A 20,461-nucleotide genomic window follows, 5' to 3' on the forward strand; every position below is an offset into this window, starting at 1 on the left:
ACAATGCCTACATGAACAATATAGCTTAACTATTAAAGCATCTCGTTCTCTAAATGTTGGAAGTTCAACTCTCATCTCCACGTTTGTTGTACTACAAATAAAACGATTTGGCACATAACAACATACAAGACAATATGTCAGCAGAGTAAAATAATTCGATGGATAGAGCAGGGGAGTACATTTTGCATCAACTACTTAATGGTCATTCGTTTTGTGAAAATCCAAGATTCTCATTGGACAAACATTTAAATTCTAACGTTTGTTTTGCTAAGATACCCAAACATCTTGGATGCTCATTCGGGGAGGCATCTCATGAGTTTTGGATGCCCTTTTAGTTTCCAAAATTTCTATGTCGAAGGCATTCACTATTTACATTGTTATCCTTTTTTTATATTTTTTCTTTATTTTTTTCTAAAAAAATCGTTATTTTTATTTTAAAATTTATAACTTAAATAAATTAAAGTACTTATAGTCTAATAAACAACTTTATGCAATTAAGTATTTTTGTACATTATATTTACATAAAAAATAAACTGCAATTAAACTATATAATATATCCATTTATTTTTAATATTTTGGAGGAATTATATTATTAATAATAGTTATTATTGTAAATATATAATTCTAAAGTAACATTTTTTTTACGACCAGCACACCCGTGATATTTTTCATCTTAAAAAAAATAATATGATGATGAGATAAATAAATTTCACCCAATACGATATAATTATATACCATTGTCTTTTTGAGAAATATTAAAGTTTAAAATGGAATTTATATTAAATTAATATGAATCAATTTATTCTACAAAATAACATATAAAAAAATAAAATATTAAATTAATTCAAATAAATCTATTATATTAAATGAATTTTTCATTTATAGGAATAGTAAGGGTATTTTTGGAACATCATTTTATAAATTTAACACATTCCCAATAATAAATATGTAAAACATATGTGGCTATCCTTCTAAATTTTCATATAAAACAAACGTGATTATTTAAATATGATATGATGGACATCTAAAATTCTAGACATATAAAATTAGAGGCATCTATAGATCTACATCTCCGAAAAATAAACAACCTTTTTTTAAGTAATTTTGTTACTTATTAAAAGTTCTACGATGTAAGTCATTTGGAACCTAGGTTGTGGATAAGGTACCAATTATATTTCCCACGATCATTGAACTTAAAAAAATAATAATAATTAATTAATTTCATCTTCCAATCTTGCTCCTCGATAAAAACTTTTATCCGTAATTTGAAACTTTTTAAAGTTCAAGAAAATCAAATTTATAGAGTAAATTCAAAATTTTGACAAAATTAGAAAAGAGGAAAAGTATGAAAGAAAGAAGCATGAGGAGAATAGTTGCAATATTTTCCTTTGGTTATAAATAGTAGAGATAATTTCCGCTTCTCCTCCACCATTCCATCTCTATCTCCCTCTCTCTAATGGAAACGTGGGTCGGAGCTACGATTTCAGTTTGGATAACAATTGCAGTATGCTTAGTGGTAGGGGCATGGAGAGTCGTGGACTGGATTTGGTTGAGGCCGAAGAAATTAGAGAACTACTTGAGAAATCAAGGTTTCGCCGGAAATTCTTACCAGATTCTCCACGGAGACCTCAAGTACAGATCCGCGGCGAATGATCGGGCCAACTCGAAGCCCATGAACTTCTCCAATCATATTGCTCCACGTGTCGTTCCTTCTGTTCATCAAACCATCCAAATTTACGGTAACAAACACACACATCACATATTTGCACCTCTAACGAGTATATGAATACGTGGTTATTTAATTTTTAACTGTTGAGTTATACTCAGGTTATCATGTATGTTTCTACACACATCATCCGTTGGTTCGACATCTCTAATGCTAACATAATTATTTACTTATTTCAAAAGACAATAAAAACAATCAAAGCTATTAACCTACACTATTTCTAATGTATTTTCTAAACTAGTCAATTCAAGAAGGTAGCTCAGTAGATAAAGATACTTATTATCATCTTAAATATTATGGACTTTGTTCTAAAATAGTCAATTCGAGTATATAGTTCACCAGTTAAAACATCTATTACTATCTTAAAATTTAATGCTTCGATCTCTAACCCGAAAAGTTTTGTTGTAAAATATGCAAATGGTTGGGAAGTGCAGGTAAAAATTCATTTATGTGGATTGGCCCCATTCCAAGAGTGCACATCATGGAGGCAGAACAGGTTAAAACAGCATATATGCTAATCAATGATATCCAAAAGCCAAGTATAAACCCTCTTGTTAAATTGCTTGCTGATGGACTTGTAAACCATGAAGGAGCAAAATGGGTTAAACACAGAAAAATAATCAACCCTGCATTTCATTTGGAGAAGTTGAAGGTATCCCTTTCTTTCTTGTCCGTTCACACTCGAATGTTTGATAACCATTTTGTCTTTAGTTTTATGTTTTTGAAAGTTTTACCCGATGTATTTGTTTATTGTTTTGCTATTTACTTTAAAAAAAAAAATCTAAATCTAAATCAAATTTTGAAAACTAAAAAAATATATATAGAGTTTAAAATTTTGTTTAATAAAAAGATGGCTTAAAATTCAGATGTGTTTTTAAGAAATGCAAAAAAAAAAAATGCTAAGGGACGAAATATAAAATGGTTATCAAATAGGGTCCTTAAATTTTTAAAGGGTTTCATTACAATGGATTCTAACCAAAATGGGGGAGAAAAACACTTGTTTATTGGATCATACATTGAATAAAACTGATTGAAACCAGTTAATTACTCATACATATCCTTAAATTGGCTTATAGGATATGGTACCAGCATTCTCTCACAGTTGTAACGAGATGGTTGACAAATGGGAAAGAATGGTCTCTAACGAGGGACTGTGCGAGTTAGATGTGATGCCTTATCTGCAAAGTATGACTGCAGATATTATTTCTCGAACAGCATTTGGGAGTAGCTACGAAAAAGGAAAAAGGATCTTCGAACTTCAGAAAGAACTAGGTGTTCTGGCGATTAAATCTACCTTAAGAATTTATATTCCAGGATCGAGGTAAAAACAAACTCTTCTAACTAAAAGTTTCTAATAAAGTGGTTTTTTTCTTTAAATTTTGAAGGTTTTAGGCTTAGACAAGCACCAATAAATAGCAAATTTAGCTTTCACTTCGTAAAGATTTTTCATTATTATTCCATTGCTTCAACAAATTATGTAACCATATAGTACCTTAATTTCATGTCAATTGATAAGTTACCTGTTACCATCTCTAAAGTCAATGTATTATCTGCAGGTTTTTACCCACCAAGTCAAACACTAAAATGAAAAGGATGGATAAAGAGATAAAAGGTTTGATATTGGGTATTATAAATGAAAGGCAAAAGGCTATGGAGGCCGGTGAAGCTATACACAATGATCTATTAGGCATTCTCATGGAATCTAATCTCAACGAAATTCGACAACATGGAAACAACAAAGATGTTGGAATGAGCATAGAAGATGTTATCGAAGAATGCAAACTTTTCTATCTTGCTGGCCAAGAAACTACAGCTACATTACTAATTTGGACTATGATTTTGTTGAGTTCACACTCAGAATGGCAAGAACGAGCGAGAGCAGAAGTTTTACAAGTCTTTGGCAATAGGGAGCCAGACTTTGATGGTTTAAGTCGTCTAAAAGTTGTAAGTTTGATTTTCCTATCTTTGCTTTCTACTTTACTTTCTCGTGCAAATAAACTTAAATACTAATCTTCCATTAAGAGTAAAAATAATCCACATGAAACTTCTAGGGAGCGTTTTTGGACAGGAACTGTTATTATTCAACTTGAAGTTCCAAAGTCTGTATTTGGAGCCAGGAGTGCTATTAAATTTATAGTTGTGTAAGCTAAGCACTGATATTTTGCAATGACACAGGTAACTATGATTTTGAACGAGGTTCTCCGGTTGTATCCACCAGTGGGTATGGTGAGTCGTCTTGTTCAAAAGGAAACAAGGTTTGGACAGTTGACTTTACCGGCCGGGGTGATGTTGGGGTTACCAACAATTCTCATCCAACATGATCGTGAACTATGGGGCGAAGATGCTCAAGAATTCAAACCACAGAGATTTTCTGAGGGAGTTTCTAAAGCAACAAAAAATAACCAAACTGCTTTCATTCCATTTGGTTGGGGACCTCGAATATGCATTGGACAAAACTTCGCCATGATTGAGGCCAAAACGGCATTGGCAATAATCCTACAACGCTTCTCATTTGAGCTTTCTTCATCATACACTCACGCTCCGACCTCCAGTATAACAATCCAGCCCCAACATGGAGCTCATGTCGTCCTACACAAACTAGAGTAATTGTCAAGGATCTCGCGTCAAAAAGATCAAGAAACAGATTTATAGTAATACATATGTTACCTCTCTCATTACCAATTGATTTTGAGACGTAACCTCATGAATATTTAGTTATGTATAATTTCAAATCCTTAGTTTTACACATCTCATTCCTGGTCTCTTCTCTTTGTCATTTTTACAAACACTTCATCTGCAACTGCTGTGGCTTTTTCTCCTAAATCCTTTTGTTAGTTACTACTTTTTAGCATAATAAATACGACGGCTAACAATGATTGTGTATCAGATTCTGAGACTGTACCCACCAATTCTAACACTCGTACAGGATGTTAAAAAAGAGAGAAATAATTCTTGGAAGCAATAATGTGATGAAATTAGAATACCTTTATTTGTCGAAGTCCAAGTTCTAGCGCCTGCCATTTTCGTCCAACTGAAGAGATTCTCCTTCTCGGAAGGCCCCAAAGTGAGGAAAATTTTTGTAGATTTATTTGCTTCAAAAACAAAGTCTTTGAAATAGCAGAAGTTGGAAAAGGGCAGTGGCAGCCCTTTTGAAAATACTTTTCCATCTTATAATTTGTTTGGGATGACTCTGATGAAAAAATAATTTTTAAATAAAACTATTTTCTTTTAGCAGCAACCTCAAAAAGAATTACTAATTCAGAATATGTCTAAGACATGTTTGACAGTGATGTTTAGTAACAAGTGATCTGGTAAAAATAATCATTCGTTTATATAATTGTTTGAAGGTTTGGTTAAACAATTTTTAACTAAAATTTATTTTGAAAATATACCTAAAAAAAATTGACTTTGAATGTTTAAGGTTTGATTTCAATCTATGATCACTCTTTAATAATGTGTATTTTAATTTATCAAAAAATGTATATTTTAAAATTTATTTGATTATGATTTAAAAAAACATGGTACATATAACCAAATTAATAATATATATTTTAAAAATTAAGTAATTATGATACAAAATGATATATATAACTAAATAATCGATCTTAATAATTTTAGAAGGGGAAATAAACATAGAAAGATAATGGGACTAAAAATTTAGAAAGATTACAATAGTTTTAGAAAGAAAAAAATAAAGAACAAACTAAATAAAGTTAGAGAGACAAAAAAAAAATTTAAGAAAAAAATTCATAGAAAAATAAATTTGAAATTTAAAACAATAATCATTTTAAAAATTAAATCCTTTTTTTTTTTTACAAAAATCATTTGACTTTAACATGGTTGAATCAATTTCACAAATGTCAAAATCACTAGGATTTTAAAATAACATGTTTGACAATAATTATCAAGCCAAAAAATCACTTGTCAATTACTTGGGAGGGATTCCCGAATCATTTTTGGTCAAAAAATTATTAAGAAATTAGTTTTTAAAATGGTCATTGTTTTAAATTTTAAAATTGTCTTTCTATTTCACGCACTTTAACTTTAAAATTTGAGAAATTTTTATTTTGTTTATTTCTAAAATTTTTTGTTATCTCTTACTTTATTTATCTTTAATTTTGTTTATTCTCACTAATTTTTTTCTCTAAATTTTTGTAATCTCCATCAAAATTTTCAGCTCCATCTCAGTTTATTTATGGTTCTAAAATGTTTCTCTCTATTCTTTAAAATTTCTCTCTACGAATTTTGTTCCTCTAACTTTTCTCTCTTTACAACTTTGTCAAATTCTCTCTTTTTTAACTTCAAATATTAATCATTCAAAAATCACTTTTAATTTTATAAAAATCACTTGAAAAAATGTAACAAAACGTTAAAATAATTATATAAAAATCACTTTCACAAAATCAATTATCATTAAATTTCTTTTGCTAAAATCGCTAATTTTAAAATCATTCCTAAACATCACCTTAGTATAATTTTAGAAGTGATTTTGGCATTAGTGAATTGATTCCAGCGATACCAAAATCACTCCAAAACATGCTGTTTACAGTGTGTTTGGAAGTAATTTTTGCATGACTAAAATTATTTTGCAATGGGTAAAATCACTTTCTTTTAAATTATCATGTTTGTTAAGGGATAAAATTGATTTTTTAAAAATAAAAATAATTTTAAAGTGATTTTTGGAGTATTAGTTGGTAGTGATTTTAGTTGAGGTGCGAATCACCCCTGAAATAAACCATTACTTTCAATGCTAAGATTTCCCTGGTTGTTCTCCGCTTTCTCTATGCTCACTTACATGGTTCTCTTCTTTTTTTCCTAAGGAGCTATAAGATGTTTTACGGGTCGACTAAACTAGGCGGACCAACTTGAACTGACCATTCCATGCGGACCAGCACAAGTGAAACAACCAAGGCCAATCAGCTCAAGCTGTCACCAAGCTAGATTAACGAGCCGACAAGTGACAAGCACAGGCCCAACGACCCAAGGACGACCATCCTAGGCACCAGCATTGGCGAACCAATCTTGGTCGACCACCGAGGCCAGCCAGACCAACCACCCAAGTTGGCTAATTGAGGTTGACAAACTCAGTTCGACCAGCACGATTGACTAATACGTGTTGACCAACCTAGGCTGACTAGCCCGAGCCGACTATCATAGGTTGACCAACCCTGGTCGACCAGTCTAGGCTAACACCGAAGGACGACCAGGCCAAGCCAGACCATCCAAAGCTCGACCACCCCCAAACGACATACCTGGCTTGACCAACACAGGCCTAATCGTCCCACGACCAACCACCCTGGATCAATCAGCCAAAGCCGACCAGCACAAGCCAACCAACTCTAGTCGACTAGTTGAATAACATACTTTATGAGCTACATTTCATGACATTTAGGTGGGGATTATCTGTTAATTTTTGTTTGTTCCTGTAGATTTACGTACATAATGTAGATTTTGCAAGAATGAATAATCAAGAAGAAATGGAACATAAAGTGATCTTAATTGAGAGGAAAATCATAGTCAAAGAACCAAAAGGGAGCAAAATTCTGAAGAAACAATGTCATAGCGCCACCACATAGCGTCATGGTGCCTGTAGACGAAAATTGAGACTTAATCCGTGATTACAGCGTCATTGTGCTATCATATAGTGCCATGGCACTATGAACTTCACTCGTCCGTCATGATTTAAGGACACCGCCATGGCGCTCACTAATGGGCGTCATGACGCTGTAACGATATCCTTTTATAAATTAAGGGTTTTGTGCACAAAAGGACGAGACTCAACCTTGGAGGGTGAGGAGACTGTTTTGAATGCTTGTGATGGTGAGATTGAGTTGGGAATGATCAATTATGAAGACATATTTAGTTTCTATCTTTTCCCTTTTATCTTTTCTAGTTTCATTATGAACTAATTTTTTTTTGCAGGGATTGATGTAGCCACTAGATTTACCTTCTTGTAAATTGTAAGCAATTTTTGCTACACCCGAACGGCCGACCAATCTGAGACATGGGCATGATCACCTTAAGAAGACCAACTAAGGTCAATCAACCTTGGGCCCAACCACCCTGGCCCAACATAGGCCGACTAACAAGGGTCGACAGACCCAAACCACACCCTAGACTAACCCATGCTGAGCGAGGCGACAATTAAGGATAAGCACCGTTAGTTGCAACCCCCGAAACATAGAAAAACATAAGATTACAAAAACTAATAATTATTATTAATAAAATATACTTAAAATAAAAATAATGAAATATCGTAAATTACTTATCTATACCACTCATTTTTTTCTTTTTTACCTTTCAGTATTTTTCATATATTAATTAAAAAAGATGTAAGTATTTTAATATTTTTTATTTTTAAAATATCATTTTATCTGATCTGAGTTCATAAATTTTTTTTAAAACATTTTGTTTGTTTATTAAAAATTCTAACGATTTTTCCAGCTAACATTTGGTTATATATTGATTTTTTTAATTTGAGATAAAATTATTTTACTAATTTAATCGTTTAATCTCTATAGGTATATTTAAATTTCATTATTTCATGCCACTTTTTAAATATATAATTTTTTAATACTTTTATTTAGAAAATGTTATTTACCTAATTTGGACATATTGTCTTTCTAAAAATATTTTGCTCCTTTATTAAAAATTCTAAAAAATAAAAAATAAAAAATTCAGGCTACCATTTTGTTATATGTAAACTTTTTCATTTATATGGATATAATTTCATATTATAATTAAAAATATTAAAGAAATTTAAGTTTTGTTTTGTATTCCAATTTTTTAGATTCCATATAAATTATTGTTGATAATTAATTTATTAATTTACTATTTACCATTATTATTTCGCTACGAACAGATCTAGTTTATTATTGCGGTGCAATTTGTGATCTTGAAATATTAAAATTATATATTAAGGAACGAAGCAAGGAGATAAAAGGCTAACTATATCAAATGGTACCTAATCTTTTGAGGTAATTTTCAATTTGGTCATTCAGTAAAAAAAATAAGTTAAAATTTATTTACCGAAAGTTGATATGTCATTAAATTATTGTTTTATTACATATTTGGAGTAGCGGCATGCAGCTGACAAGAACTAGATTTGTTTTATAGACAAGTTGGGTATCATGTGTGGAACTTGGAATTTGAGTGGCATGCATCCATAGATAAGATAATTTTTTAATAATACATCAACTCTTTTAACAATTTTTGGGCCTAATGGAGTATTTTCAAAACATTATAGATAAATTTGAAGATCAAATTGATAATTTTGGCATCTTATCTAGCAAGTTGGAAAGTAAAGTTTAGATTACTCTAATCATTTTTTAGAAGCAAGTCAAGGTACAAAGCAAAAACAAATTTTCTACCGACGTTTTTGGAAGAATTACTAATTCAAAATGTGTTTATTACAGAAATCCAGGTTATTTTAGAGGACTAAAACTGCTTTTTAGAAGATCTACAGCGTCTGTTAACAAGGTAAAAAGCATTTTTAAAAATCGGATTGCGCGGCGAAACACTTGTAAGATGATTATCCAAAAATAGACTAAAGTGATTGATGCTGATTTTAAGCAATTTAGAAATGATTACTAACCAAAAGTGAAAATAAATGTTTATACTAAAAAGATGTGTCAAACTCACCCTAAGTCATAAAGGACTAGAAATGCATTATAGCTTATAAATGATATTTTCCTCTGGAAATATTGTCTTAACTTTATCGTGTCGAAGATTTTGAATGTGTTCTTATAGGTACAAGCATAAATAGAAACTCCTCGACAGTCGTAGAGTAGGATCACAACTACGATAATAGATTGAGAAGAAGTAAGGAAGAAGAAGGGGAAGAATAAAGACACAGTAATTTTACGTAGAAAATCCTTAAACAAACTAGAGTAAAAATCACGGGCAATAATAGAATAATTTCCACAAAAAATTTTTAAAAAATGATGAGTTACAAAATATTTAATAGTGGTAATGACAAAGTTGCTCATTACTAGTGAAGAGCCAAGTATTTTCCATAAAAATAGGAGTTGCAAATTTTCTCTCTTATAGAGAACAAATCTCTCCTAAAAAGAAACTCCCCCTATCTTTATCTCAACGAGTTTCGCACTTTAGCTCACTTGAATTTGAGTTTTTAGGATGGGTGCCCACCTATTTATAGCTCAAGATACTTGCTCGTCAAGTAAAATCATATAACCATCAATTTGTCACATATTTGCCTTGGATAGGGTGATGATCTAGTGGCTATAAATTTGCCACATCTTAGCCTTAGTTAAGGTGATGATCTTGTGGTTACAATTTTGCTACATCTTGCACTCTAATAACTTCTAGTGACTTCAACTCTTCAAAGAAATTTCTTGAGCAAGTTTGACAAGATACTTAATCTAATGGCCTTTAGAAACTTCTTGATCAAACTTGGCAGAATATCAATTAACAGACTGGCCTTAAGTTTACTCGGACGTTTGGATGGCAAGACTTAAGATGGATTCTCAAACTCCAAAATTTTGGTTGGTTGTATCATTTTTTTTTCTTTTCTCAAAGCTCATTCATTGCTCTTGGTTGTGTGTGCTTTTAGAATCAAAATGCACCATGCAACAAAGCACACTCTACCAACACAATTTTAGAGTGTACCATGACCAAAAAAACAAAAATGGCTATTAGTTTTCATAATTTTATGATATCTTAGTTGAACTTCGGCATTTGGATAGTGTGAATTTACATCTATTAAAAAAATGTAGTCAGTGTATTGTTGATATTTTCTTCTTTTTGAATTGGATGATTAAAAGAAATTACACCATTGAAGTCTGAATCTTGGGATCATGTGAGAAGTAATATCATCATTATTTGTGGAGAATTGAATTGGGGTGTTCAAGCGATTGAGTACCAATACTTAATACTTATTTTCATAGATCGTTGATTCGAATCTACTCTACATTTATAATCTATTGTTATGTGATATTTCAAAACTTGTAGTCAATCATGTTCCATTTCATTTTCTAGAAATGAGAACGATTGACTCGCCATCAAAGTTCCTTCTATTTTATGTTATTATTATTTTTAAGTCAACCTGACATAACTCAACAACCGGTTAAGACTATATTTCGATTTAAAGGTGATGAATTCGAATTCCTATCCTCCGAGAAAACTTAGGTTAGAACTGAATTAAATTCACATTACAAAATCAAATGCTACATTGGAGGCAGAGTTGCAAGCAGGTTTCCACCATCCTCGCAGTATTTCATATACAAATACAAATGATTCTAAAGAAAATTTCTTTGGTAACTTCCTGAGGAAAACCTGGAGCCTAAGCCTTGAGCCATGTTCTCGGGATCAAAATTTACGGTCTTCCTCCCAGCAGTTAGATCCTTCTCGCGGTCCCAAGGCTTCCATGGATGTTTCCCCACCCAATCATCGCCTTTCTCCGCCACCTGCTTCGATTTCTTCTTTGCACGGCTTCGTGTCTCTTCCCGATGCTTCTCTATCAACGATTTAGAGCGCTTTTCTTTATTGTATTTGTCCACCAAAGCTGACTCTGAACTATGTTTCTTTGCTTCTTCGTTTGAAGCAAGCGCAGTGGCTTCGTTGTATGCTTCCAAGTAACTGATAAATGGAGATTAAATCAATGTTTAGTATTTTGTTACTACGGGAATTGGGATTTAAACTAATTTCGACCATTCAAGGTAACAAATGTGCACCTCGTCTTTGCTTTCTGAGCTCTGTCCAATGGTGTGTCCGTCCAAACACTTGTATCGCCACGACCTTCCTTGGAGCTCTTGCTAAATCTAGAAGATTGCATGGTGATGCCAGGCTGAAAGGGAAGGCAAAAGGTTCAAGAGGCAACCTCGCTAATAACCATAATTAAACAGTGTTCACTGTTCAGACTTAACATCAAGTAAGATAGAGCAGCCTGCAGGATTTATAGTGTGAAAATTACAAGATATCGTAAGAAATATCCAATTAATTATCGACTCTCACTAATTAATACCACTAATGGTTGCAAAATGAATAAGATATCAATCAGGTAAATTTCCTCAATTGACTAAGACAAGAACTCTAATTGACAATTAATTTTATTTCCCATTTTACTGAAGATCAGTACTTAATATTTAAAAAGGATATGCTTGAATGAAATGGAACAGCTCTGCTGCCTTTTCAGAAATTTAAAACATCTAATAAGAAATCATTATTATCCTAGAGTATTATAAACTGTACCACAATCAGTTACCAAATCAGAAGAGTTTGCACCAACTTGTTCGAACGGTGAGATACAACTTGGGAAAAGATGTAGATTATTTGAAACGGTAAAGTAGGAGACAGAATTTTAATAAAGAAAAAGGAAAAAAGTGCCTAACCTTTCTTTCAGGAGGTAGGGTCGTCATCCATTCGTCTCTTTTCGGTTCTACTTTGACATCATCTTCCGTGTTGGCAAGGAGTTCTTCATCACCATCCATTGATATCCCTGAAGACATAGAAGTTTCAGCAACCAGAGAAAATAAACACATGGTTCCACAATTGCAGCCCCCAAAAAGAGCACAAATTCCTAATGGCAAAATTTATATATAGCAGCTTCCACAGCAAAAGTGCAAAAACTAAAAGCAAACACAACTCGTCCACTAATTCACATGACAGTAACTTATTCATGAATAGCTGCAAAAATTGGCAACTAACTATTATATTGAACATTTTCTCAATGGAATGTGATATTCGTCATTATAGTATCCATTGGTTACTTTTTTAATATACTAAAAAGAGATCATTGAACTCATGAATGGACATAGATGATCTAACCTTGTGACTGTCTCCATTTTGCAGCCTCACGCATACCTCTTAATTCAACCTACATAAGTAGAAAACATTAATTCAAAATTGACAATTTCCCTCGTACCCGTATGTAGAGCTTGAAGCAGAATGCATACTTTAAATTGCTCCTGTTCCTCCTTGAGTTTAATTTTGTCATCCAATGCCTTCCGCTGCAAAATTGAACATTGTATTTAGGAAACTAGTCTCCTTTTTCGAGCAGGGCTGATTCAGATTATCAATGAAGTTCCTTTGAATTGAGGGGTAGAAATTAGAATTAACAATGATGTTCCTCATTCATCTCATGATGCATTTTTCATTTGTCACATTTTACAGCCCTTCGATATCAATGGGGCTTTTTTTTTCTCTTCTAGAAAGAACATATCAATTGTGCATTTAGATAACAAGATATTTTGAAAGATCGTTTAACACTAAGATTCATCTAAAGAACATATATTGTCATTGGTCTTAAATATCAAATTTCTAAAATAGTTCAAAACCACAAGCTAAAGTATACTATTTATCATCAAAATCCAAGAAAAAATACATTACAAAAATTTAAAAAGAATAGCAAGAGAGAGACTCCAATTGACCATAACGCAGTTCAGGTGCACAAAAATCATAGATGCATGAATATTGTGTCAATCGATGTTGGTGCTATGACAGTGGATACTTTTCTCGTACAAGTATATTTGTTTCACTAAATGACTACCTTTTTTTCAGTAACCAAGAGTTGAAATTTTGCTACCCTATACCTAGGGACACCCATGCTCGCCCCTAGGCCTCGACCTAGGACTCTAAATGACTACTATTGTAGATATGCATCAAATTAGCCCAATCAAGTTCCCACTTCCCAACTAAAATTCCACAACACTACCAATAAAATGAAGCTAGAAACTTCAATTGTACGCTATTACAGCAAGATACTTGAGCTTTTTTTCTTTTGTAAGCTATGTTGGACAATGTTGCATCTTTGAAAAATACAATTTATCTTTTATGTATAAAATTCTATATCTCTATAGAATTAACATCATAACAAGCATTATAGTGTGTAAAAACAAACTAAATACAGAATTCTGTCTATAACTCACTGTAGGCTCGAGAAACAAAGAGAAGATTATCTAATTCAACATAATAAAAGTTTTTCTGTTGTGAACAAAGATATCATTTTTCTATCATTTCAAAACAATTTGATACACTAGGTGGACCTTAACACTGCCGATCGACAAAAATGAGTGGATGGTTAGAAACACCAAAATAAGGCTTCAACCAAGAGAAGATATCGAGTCGGGCAATTCAATAAATTCTCAATATCACAACCAAATTCACCTCAACTTGAGAAGAAATTACCTTATCAGGATCTTGTAATTCTTTGAAAGCATTATTCAATCTAATAAAAGCTTGGTTGGCTTGAGGATGAGAACACTTGTCTGGATGCACCAAAAGTGACATCTTCCAATACCTGAAGAAAAATGAAAAATGCACCGCAAGTTACTACACGATAAAAAGAATATATTGAAAAAAATTAAATTTACCCTAACCTATTAGCTTGCTTTTGAAAATACAAATTTCAAGTCAATGACCCAAGCTATGTTAGTTGATAATCTTTACATGGGTATTGGAGAAAAAAATCATGATTATAACCAAATTCCCTTTAAGATAGCAATAAAAGATACATATATAAACGGGATAGTTTATCATAAAAAGCTAAGAAGTAGCAATATTTCTGGATACAAGGAAGTTGTAGTATTTTAATAACTCAGAATCATACCTCTTCTTAATGTTTTCAATGGAGAGGTTTCGGTTCAATCCTAAAATGTCATATGGGCTATCTCCCTCCACATCCATAATTCTTGAAACCTGAGATGACAATGTAATTAGTTGAAATATAACATTTTTTTCATGGAATGCTTGTGCATTATCCGATATGCTAACACTATAGGATCTTTGTTCCATTAAAAATAGGTTTTTAACTCCATATGGGATCCTTTGGTTGAACAAGTCTCGTCTCAACTTATCTATCTTGTAGCAATTAAAATAAAATATACTTACTACGAAAAAGTGAAAACTTGAACTATCCCAAGGAGAGGGTTGACTGTTAACAAATAGCATATCCTCCTTTTCCAATAATCTTGAAATTTGATATAACATCAAAAGATTTAGACTCGAGAGATTTATTGCTTATTGGATATTTTACCACACCATTCTTATTTCAGCATATTACATCGCGTATAAGTAAAACATACCTCTTCAAATCGCTCTGCCTCATTAGCTGTTTCAGCTTCTGCAACCATAGCAGGTGGTGGAGGCCCAACAAATAACTCATTGTCTTCCTCCAACTCAGCTTCCCTGGAAATGTAGACAAGATGGAAATAAGTTTATTTAACTTTACCTACACCATTATCTGTTAAAAAATATCTATCTAAATTAAAATATCACATGATCTAATAAGTACGTATAACATTTCATGAAATACCTAAGCTCAGTTTGCGCTTCGGTTAGTTTTGCTGCAGCAGCAAGAAGCTCAGCCGATGGCATTTCAGGGCCAAGCATCCTGTACCAAAATATGAAAAAAGGACATGTAAGATTGAAATTATCCAGCAATACCTTAACAACGAGTGGCACTATATATGCCTATTCTACTTCCATGTCTCAAGGATCCAATCCAACATTGCATTGTTATTACTTGGCTATTAAGTTATTTCCAAAAGATGATTGAAACCAATTTGGAATCCATATGAACAAACAGAGAACTAATAACTAACAGGAGAGTTCCTTCACAAATCTTGGGAACTGATTATCAAGTAATCTTTACTTGGGGTTGTCCAAAGGAGAAATATAAAGTTAGAAACCTCAAGGCTCTTGGATCATTGGTGTTTATCACTTATGCTCCTAAAGAAATTTTGGAGAAAAGCCGCCTCTTTGATAAACCAGTTGTTAAAAGATGTCAGTTATGAATCTTCAGCTCGTTTGACTTCTTGTATTTTATTTTCTTTTATTTACAGTTTAGTGTAACGGCACCATTCTATCCTTTTTTATCTAGAGTTAGTGATTGCTGTATTTTTTCAGTTTTTTCTCCTTAATCGTGTGTTGTGGCTTCGTGGTGGGTTGGTTCTGTAAACCACGTTTCGCTGTCCCTCTTGTAATATATACTCTGGTGTTGTTTAATAAAATTAAAGAAGTTTTTCTGGAATTTAATCCATTATTAATCATGGTTCTCAACTATCAAATTGTTCTATATGATCTCACCAAAACTTGTTGGCCTGCAACCTACACTCTGTTATTCACATATATTCATAAAGTTAGTTCCTAAAGCATCAAAGCACATTTTCCTTAATCTCGAACAAAACGTATGCACTTTTTTATCCACTTGGTCCCAAATTTTATGTCCCTTGGCTGACTCTTTTTTTTTGTTTTGGAAAACCAACCTTTTTGCCCAAAATGACGATTTAGGGCGAGAACTACATTAAAGAATATGAATGTTAGGACGTTTCTTCCTTACCGATGGCAACCTGTGACTCCTACCTCTCATTGTCATTCTACCCAACCCTCAAACAATTGTATCATCTCTATTGTCCAGACTATTGACGAAGCAATTTTAGGTTGAGATAAGTTATTGAATGGATATGATGCACAACTCCATTAAGTTTAGCAACCGAGGGAAAGAATTATCAAATATTTGTTATTAAGTGCATACAAACTAGTAATAAACATCTTTTGTGAAAAAGAGAGAGAATAAATAACAATAAACACGTACTGCATAAGGTACATCAATAACTAATAGGGGAAATAAGCACAATTACCTTCTTTTAGGACCACTGGCTTCACCATCTGGGCATGCCAATTCTGACATATTGTCCTCTCTTGCTTGTGTGGTTTCCATATTCGAAGGGGGTGACGACTTATTATCCAAAGTAACAGAATGGTCAAACTGGTTCCTCTTTTGTTCCATGTGAAACTGAATAATTGGTCCAATAAGTTCCAAAGTAGAACGACCATTGGAAGGTAATAAGAATACCCTATCTTGAGTCTCTTCAAGGTTTAACGAGCGGAACAGCTTCTTTAAACGCTTGGTCAAAGACCTTTCAGAAATTCCGCTGATGTCAACAGCTTGTCCATCATCAATCATTTTGAGAAGCTGTTTACAAATGAGATTAAGGAAAAGTAAAAACAATTATTAAATTTTATGTCAAGTGGTAGTAAAAATAAACGGCAAAAATGTTTTAGTTTCCAATGGCTTGTCCATTATCAGTCATTTTAAGAAGCTGTTGTTTATAAAGAAGATCAAGGGAAAAAAATATATCAACCATAAAACAGTGAAATATGGTAGTAAACATATACAGAAAATATATGCTGGTATCAAGAGTGTACAATAAATAAACTATCAAGTATCAAAAAAATAAATAGCAATACAAAATATTTAATTCATCACATCAAAATATTGATTTTATCCCCTATAAACCTAACAATCATTAATATCTTTGGTTCTCAAAGACCGGATAACTTTTTTGAACAAAAAATTCCATGAAAATAAAAATAAATAATCGTGAATTTTCTGTGTTTGTAAATTGAATTTTTTTCTCAAAATACTTCCTTTTATTTCTCAATTACAGATGACAATCTAATTAAATAAATTGTTTATGCACTAAAATTCAAAAATCTTCAAATTGATCTTGTTAAATTACAATGAAAATAAAAATAAAATAACGTAATCAAAGTTAAATTAGTTATTTAAACATTAAGCAACATTGTCAATTTGACAATGACACTTTACTCCTCAGAAGACCAGAGGACCTATTTACACTACAAAGAGAATTGGCGTCCAGAGCAAAATTTAATTCATATTTAGGGTATAAATGTAGGAAATGAACAAAGTTTGAAGACAACAGCAGCTTCGATGCTCCTTAGGTAAATTATCAATGACATGCTTGGTCGCCAATGCCTTTTGAACTAACTCGAAAAAATAGGCATTCTAGAAGCCTGTTGAGGAAAGAATTTTGGGACTAGGAAAATGGAAGAAGTATTGCTTGTCAAAAACGGTCCACTCATGCTGCTGTATCAAGCAGTACTGTTATATCTATCTACCTACGTACTTATCCATTTCTCAAAAGCAAAAAAAAAAAAAAAAAAAAAGGAACCACCCTAATTCTTAGAAGAAAAATAAGAAATTCCTTATGGAATGGTAAAATGAATGGAAACTAAAACCATATAGTCAACTGGAAAATTATGTCATCACCCAGAAAAATGGGGAATTCTAGGGTTGCAAATTAAGGAAGCAGAGTGAAGCTTAGATTAGAAAATGGTTATAAAGGCTTCCTAACAAACAAAGTGAGTTATGGAACAAGGCATTTATGAGAAAGATGGTCTAGGGTGGTTTGCAAAAAGAGGAAAGTATTCTAACACCAGTGCCCTTAAAGCAACTTGACAAACTAAAACCTAGTAGAATCTACACTTCTGAACTAAATCTCAGTTCTCAGAGCAAAGATTGAAAAGAACATCCATTTGTCTAATGCAAAATCCAAGATTACTCAAGCTAATGTAATTTCACTTTTTCAGGTAGAGAACCATGACCCACTGTCATATTTCCTCAAAATTAACCTTCTTCCAGCAAATGTCAACCCATATGTAGAATTGTCAAATCCACTTGGTTAAACACTAAAAATCAAAAACGAAATTAGGTTCCTTCAACTCCCAGCTAAAATTCCCCTTCCTCTCAAATGACTTTTTCTGTTCCTTTTTGGGATAGTCACCAGTTTCAAGTCCATACCATCCAACAATGTATCACCTAAGCTTGAGAGGTTGAAGGAAGGCAAGTTTGCTCTAAACAACAAGTCTGTTTCAACAGAGATGCATCACTTGATCCACAGCAACAACCTCCCTACCTACAAGAGTTTCTTTCTATAAAGATTTTTGTAACTACAAGCTTATGCATATTTTTGTGACCCATTGGTCCTTTTTTGAATTGGTTGCTGAGTTTCCTAACAAAATTAAAGAAAATTTCCCTATCTACTTGAAACAAGCCATCCAACTCAAACAAAACTACACTTCCCCTACCCATATGCAAAACAATAGAGAACGTTTAACATTATCAGAACAAAATGAAACCAACAAGTACCACAAAGTTCGAGGAAAATACCTGTTCTAAGTCATCCCCAACATCAGGAAATTCCTTCAGCAGCTGGCGCACAACCACTTCAGGCTCAATCCTCACCTTCTCTAGCTCAGACTCGCCAGAGGACCCATCATCGCTTTCGGAAAAATAATCCCTCTTTCTCTTGCCCTCCCTTCTCGATTTCTTCTTTCTCCTCTTTCTATCTCTCTCCCTCATCCTGTCCTTTCTCTTCCTCGACTCTCGCTTCTTGTCCTTCTCCCTTCTTGAACCGCCGCCACGGTGATGGCGGCGCGACCGCGAAGCGGAGGTGTCTGAATCGTCGTCGGAGGATGGAGACGATGAAGAAGGCTCGGAGTCATCGGTACGCCACTTCTTTCTCCCACTGCCCATTGGAAACTTGCAGAGATTTTGTCGATCGGAAAATTCAGAAACGCGGCGAAAATCTGGGAACTGATTCTCTTCTTTCTTCAGATCACTTAATTTGCAACGGAGGGATTCGTCGATGCCAATCCTGATTCAAAGCGCAATAACTTAAATTGACAAAATAAGCTTCCTGTGACGTACTTTTAAGTTTTTTAATCGTGGATGTCAATCCTGGTACCTCTCATGCCCCTCTACTGTCAAAAGTTTTTAGTTTTCGTCATTTTCCTCCCTTATTTCTCTTTTTCTTTATTTCTTCTCCCTACCTCCATCTTCCTCCTTTTCCAGATTTTTTTCTTCTTTCTTTCTCTTTTCCATGTCTTCCGCAAGCATGAGTTTTTTCTTGTTTATTAAACCATAAAAAAAAACCTAAATCTTTAACCATTTTTTAAATAGCAGCCTCCATAATTCCCATGACCTTCAACAATCGCCGACGACAGATGCATCAAAGCCGACGAGGGAGGTCGTTCGTCAAAGAAAGAGGCTCAGGAGAGGAAGAAAGTTACGATGGGATGGGGAAGGAGATATAGAGAGAGAGTTGAATAAGAGAAAAATGAGAGAGAGAATTGAGCGCGAAAGCGAGATTGAGCGAGAAACGATTTTAAAAATTGAAATGGAGAAACGAAATCTCAAATTTAAATACTAAGCATTGAAGATTTTTTTAACTAAAATTTAAAATTATAAAATCGCATTAATTTTAGTATATTCAAATTTGAAATTTAATTTAGATTTGTTTTCTTAATTGTTTTTTTCCTATTTAATTATTTGAACTAATCATTTGAAAAATTAACATAAATATCTCCTTTAATATCTCCCCTAATTTTGATTAGGATTAGAATTCAAATTTATAATTTAATTAGGTAGTCCTCCTTTAATAATAAATTTAAAATTTTATCTAATTAGGTGGAAGTATAAAAAAAAAATCTTGTTTTTTCCTTAATCTCTTCCTCATAATATAAATCTGCTCCTTTAATCATAAATTTAAAATTTAATTTAACTCAATTTGGTGGAGTAAAGAAAAAAAAATCCCTTTTTTTCCTAACCATCCCATTTTTTTCGTTATTATCACCACTTCTTCACCGCTCTCTAGATCTCGCTCTCTAGATCTCGCTCTCTCGATCTCGCAAAAGAAAACAATCCCTTTTTTTCCTAACCATCCCATTTTTTTCGTTATTATCACCACTTCTTCACCGCTCTCTCGATCTCGCTCTCGTCTTTCTCGATCTCGCTTTGGTCTTTCTCGATCTCGCTCTGTCCTTCTCGATCTCACTCTATCGATGACGTCGCTCTCGCTTTGTCCCTCTCTCTTCTCTCCTCTCTCTTCTCCCTTCCCTCCTCGACGCATTTGGTTTCATGGAGAAGAAGATAGTCCGGACAGGAGGGACGTGCAAGAGATATAGAAGGAAAGT

At 33.1% G+C, this 20,461-nt stretch overlaps 2 protein-coding genes across 2 annotated transcripts; one reads left to right on the plus strand and one right to left on the minus strand.

Moving 5' to 3' along the window:
* The first annotated feature begins 1,405 nt into the window (after positions 1 to 1,405).
* Positions 1,406 to 4,488, plus strand: LOC111023453 (cytochrome P450 CYP72A219). Its single transcript, XM_022300884.2, has 5 exons — positions 1,406 to 1,739; positions 2,161 to 2,378; positions 2,803 to 3,047; positions 3,283 to 3,670; positions 3,902 to 4,488. The coding sequence occupies exons 1-5, from the start codon at positions 1,457 to 1,459 to the stop codon at positions 4,331 to 4,333; spliced, it is 1,566 nt and encodes a 521-aa protein (XP_022156576.1). The 5' UTR covers positions 1,406 to 1,456; the 3' UTR covers positions 4,334 to 4,488.
* A 6,386-nt stretch (positions 4,489 to 10,874) lies between these two features.
* On the minus strand, positions 10,875 to 19,309 carry LOC111023459 (DNAJ heat shock N-terminal domain-containing protein). The gene is made up of 11 exons (XM_022300889.2): positions 18,657 to 19,309; positions 16,324 to 16,658; positions 14,997 to 15,074; positions 14,767 to 14,869; positions 14,292 to 14,380; positions 13,871 to 13,982; positions 12,640 to 12,693; positions 12,512 to 12,560; positions 12,076 to 12,182; positions 11,419 to 11,531; positions 10,875 to 11,323 (listed from the first exon to the last, which is right to left on the minus strand). The coding sequence occupies exons 1-11, from the start codon at positions 19,020 to 19,022 to the stop codon at positions 10,984 to 10,986; spliced, it is 1,746 nt and encodes a 581-aa protein (XP_022156581.1). The 5' UTR covers positions 19,023 to 19,309; the 3' UTR covers positions 10,875 to 10,983.
* Positions 19,310 to 20,461: the final 1,152 nt, after the last annotated feature.

This window comes from Momordica charantia (genome assembly GCF_013281855.1).
Source record: "Momordica charantia cultivar OHB3-1 chromosome 11 unlocalized genomic scaffold, Mcharantia_2.0 BLBB01000011.1, whole genome shotgun sequence".
NCBI classification, from domain to species: domain Eukaryota; kingdom Viridiplantae; phylum Streptophyta; class Magnoliopsida; order Cucurbitales; family Cucurbitaceae; genus Momordica; species Momordica charantia.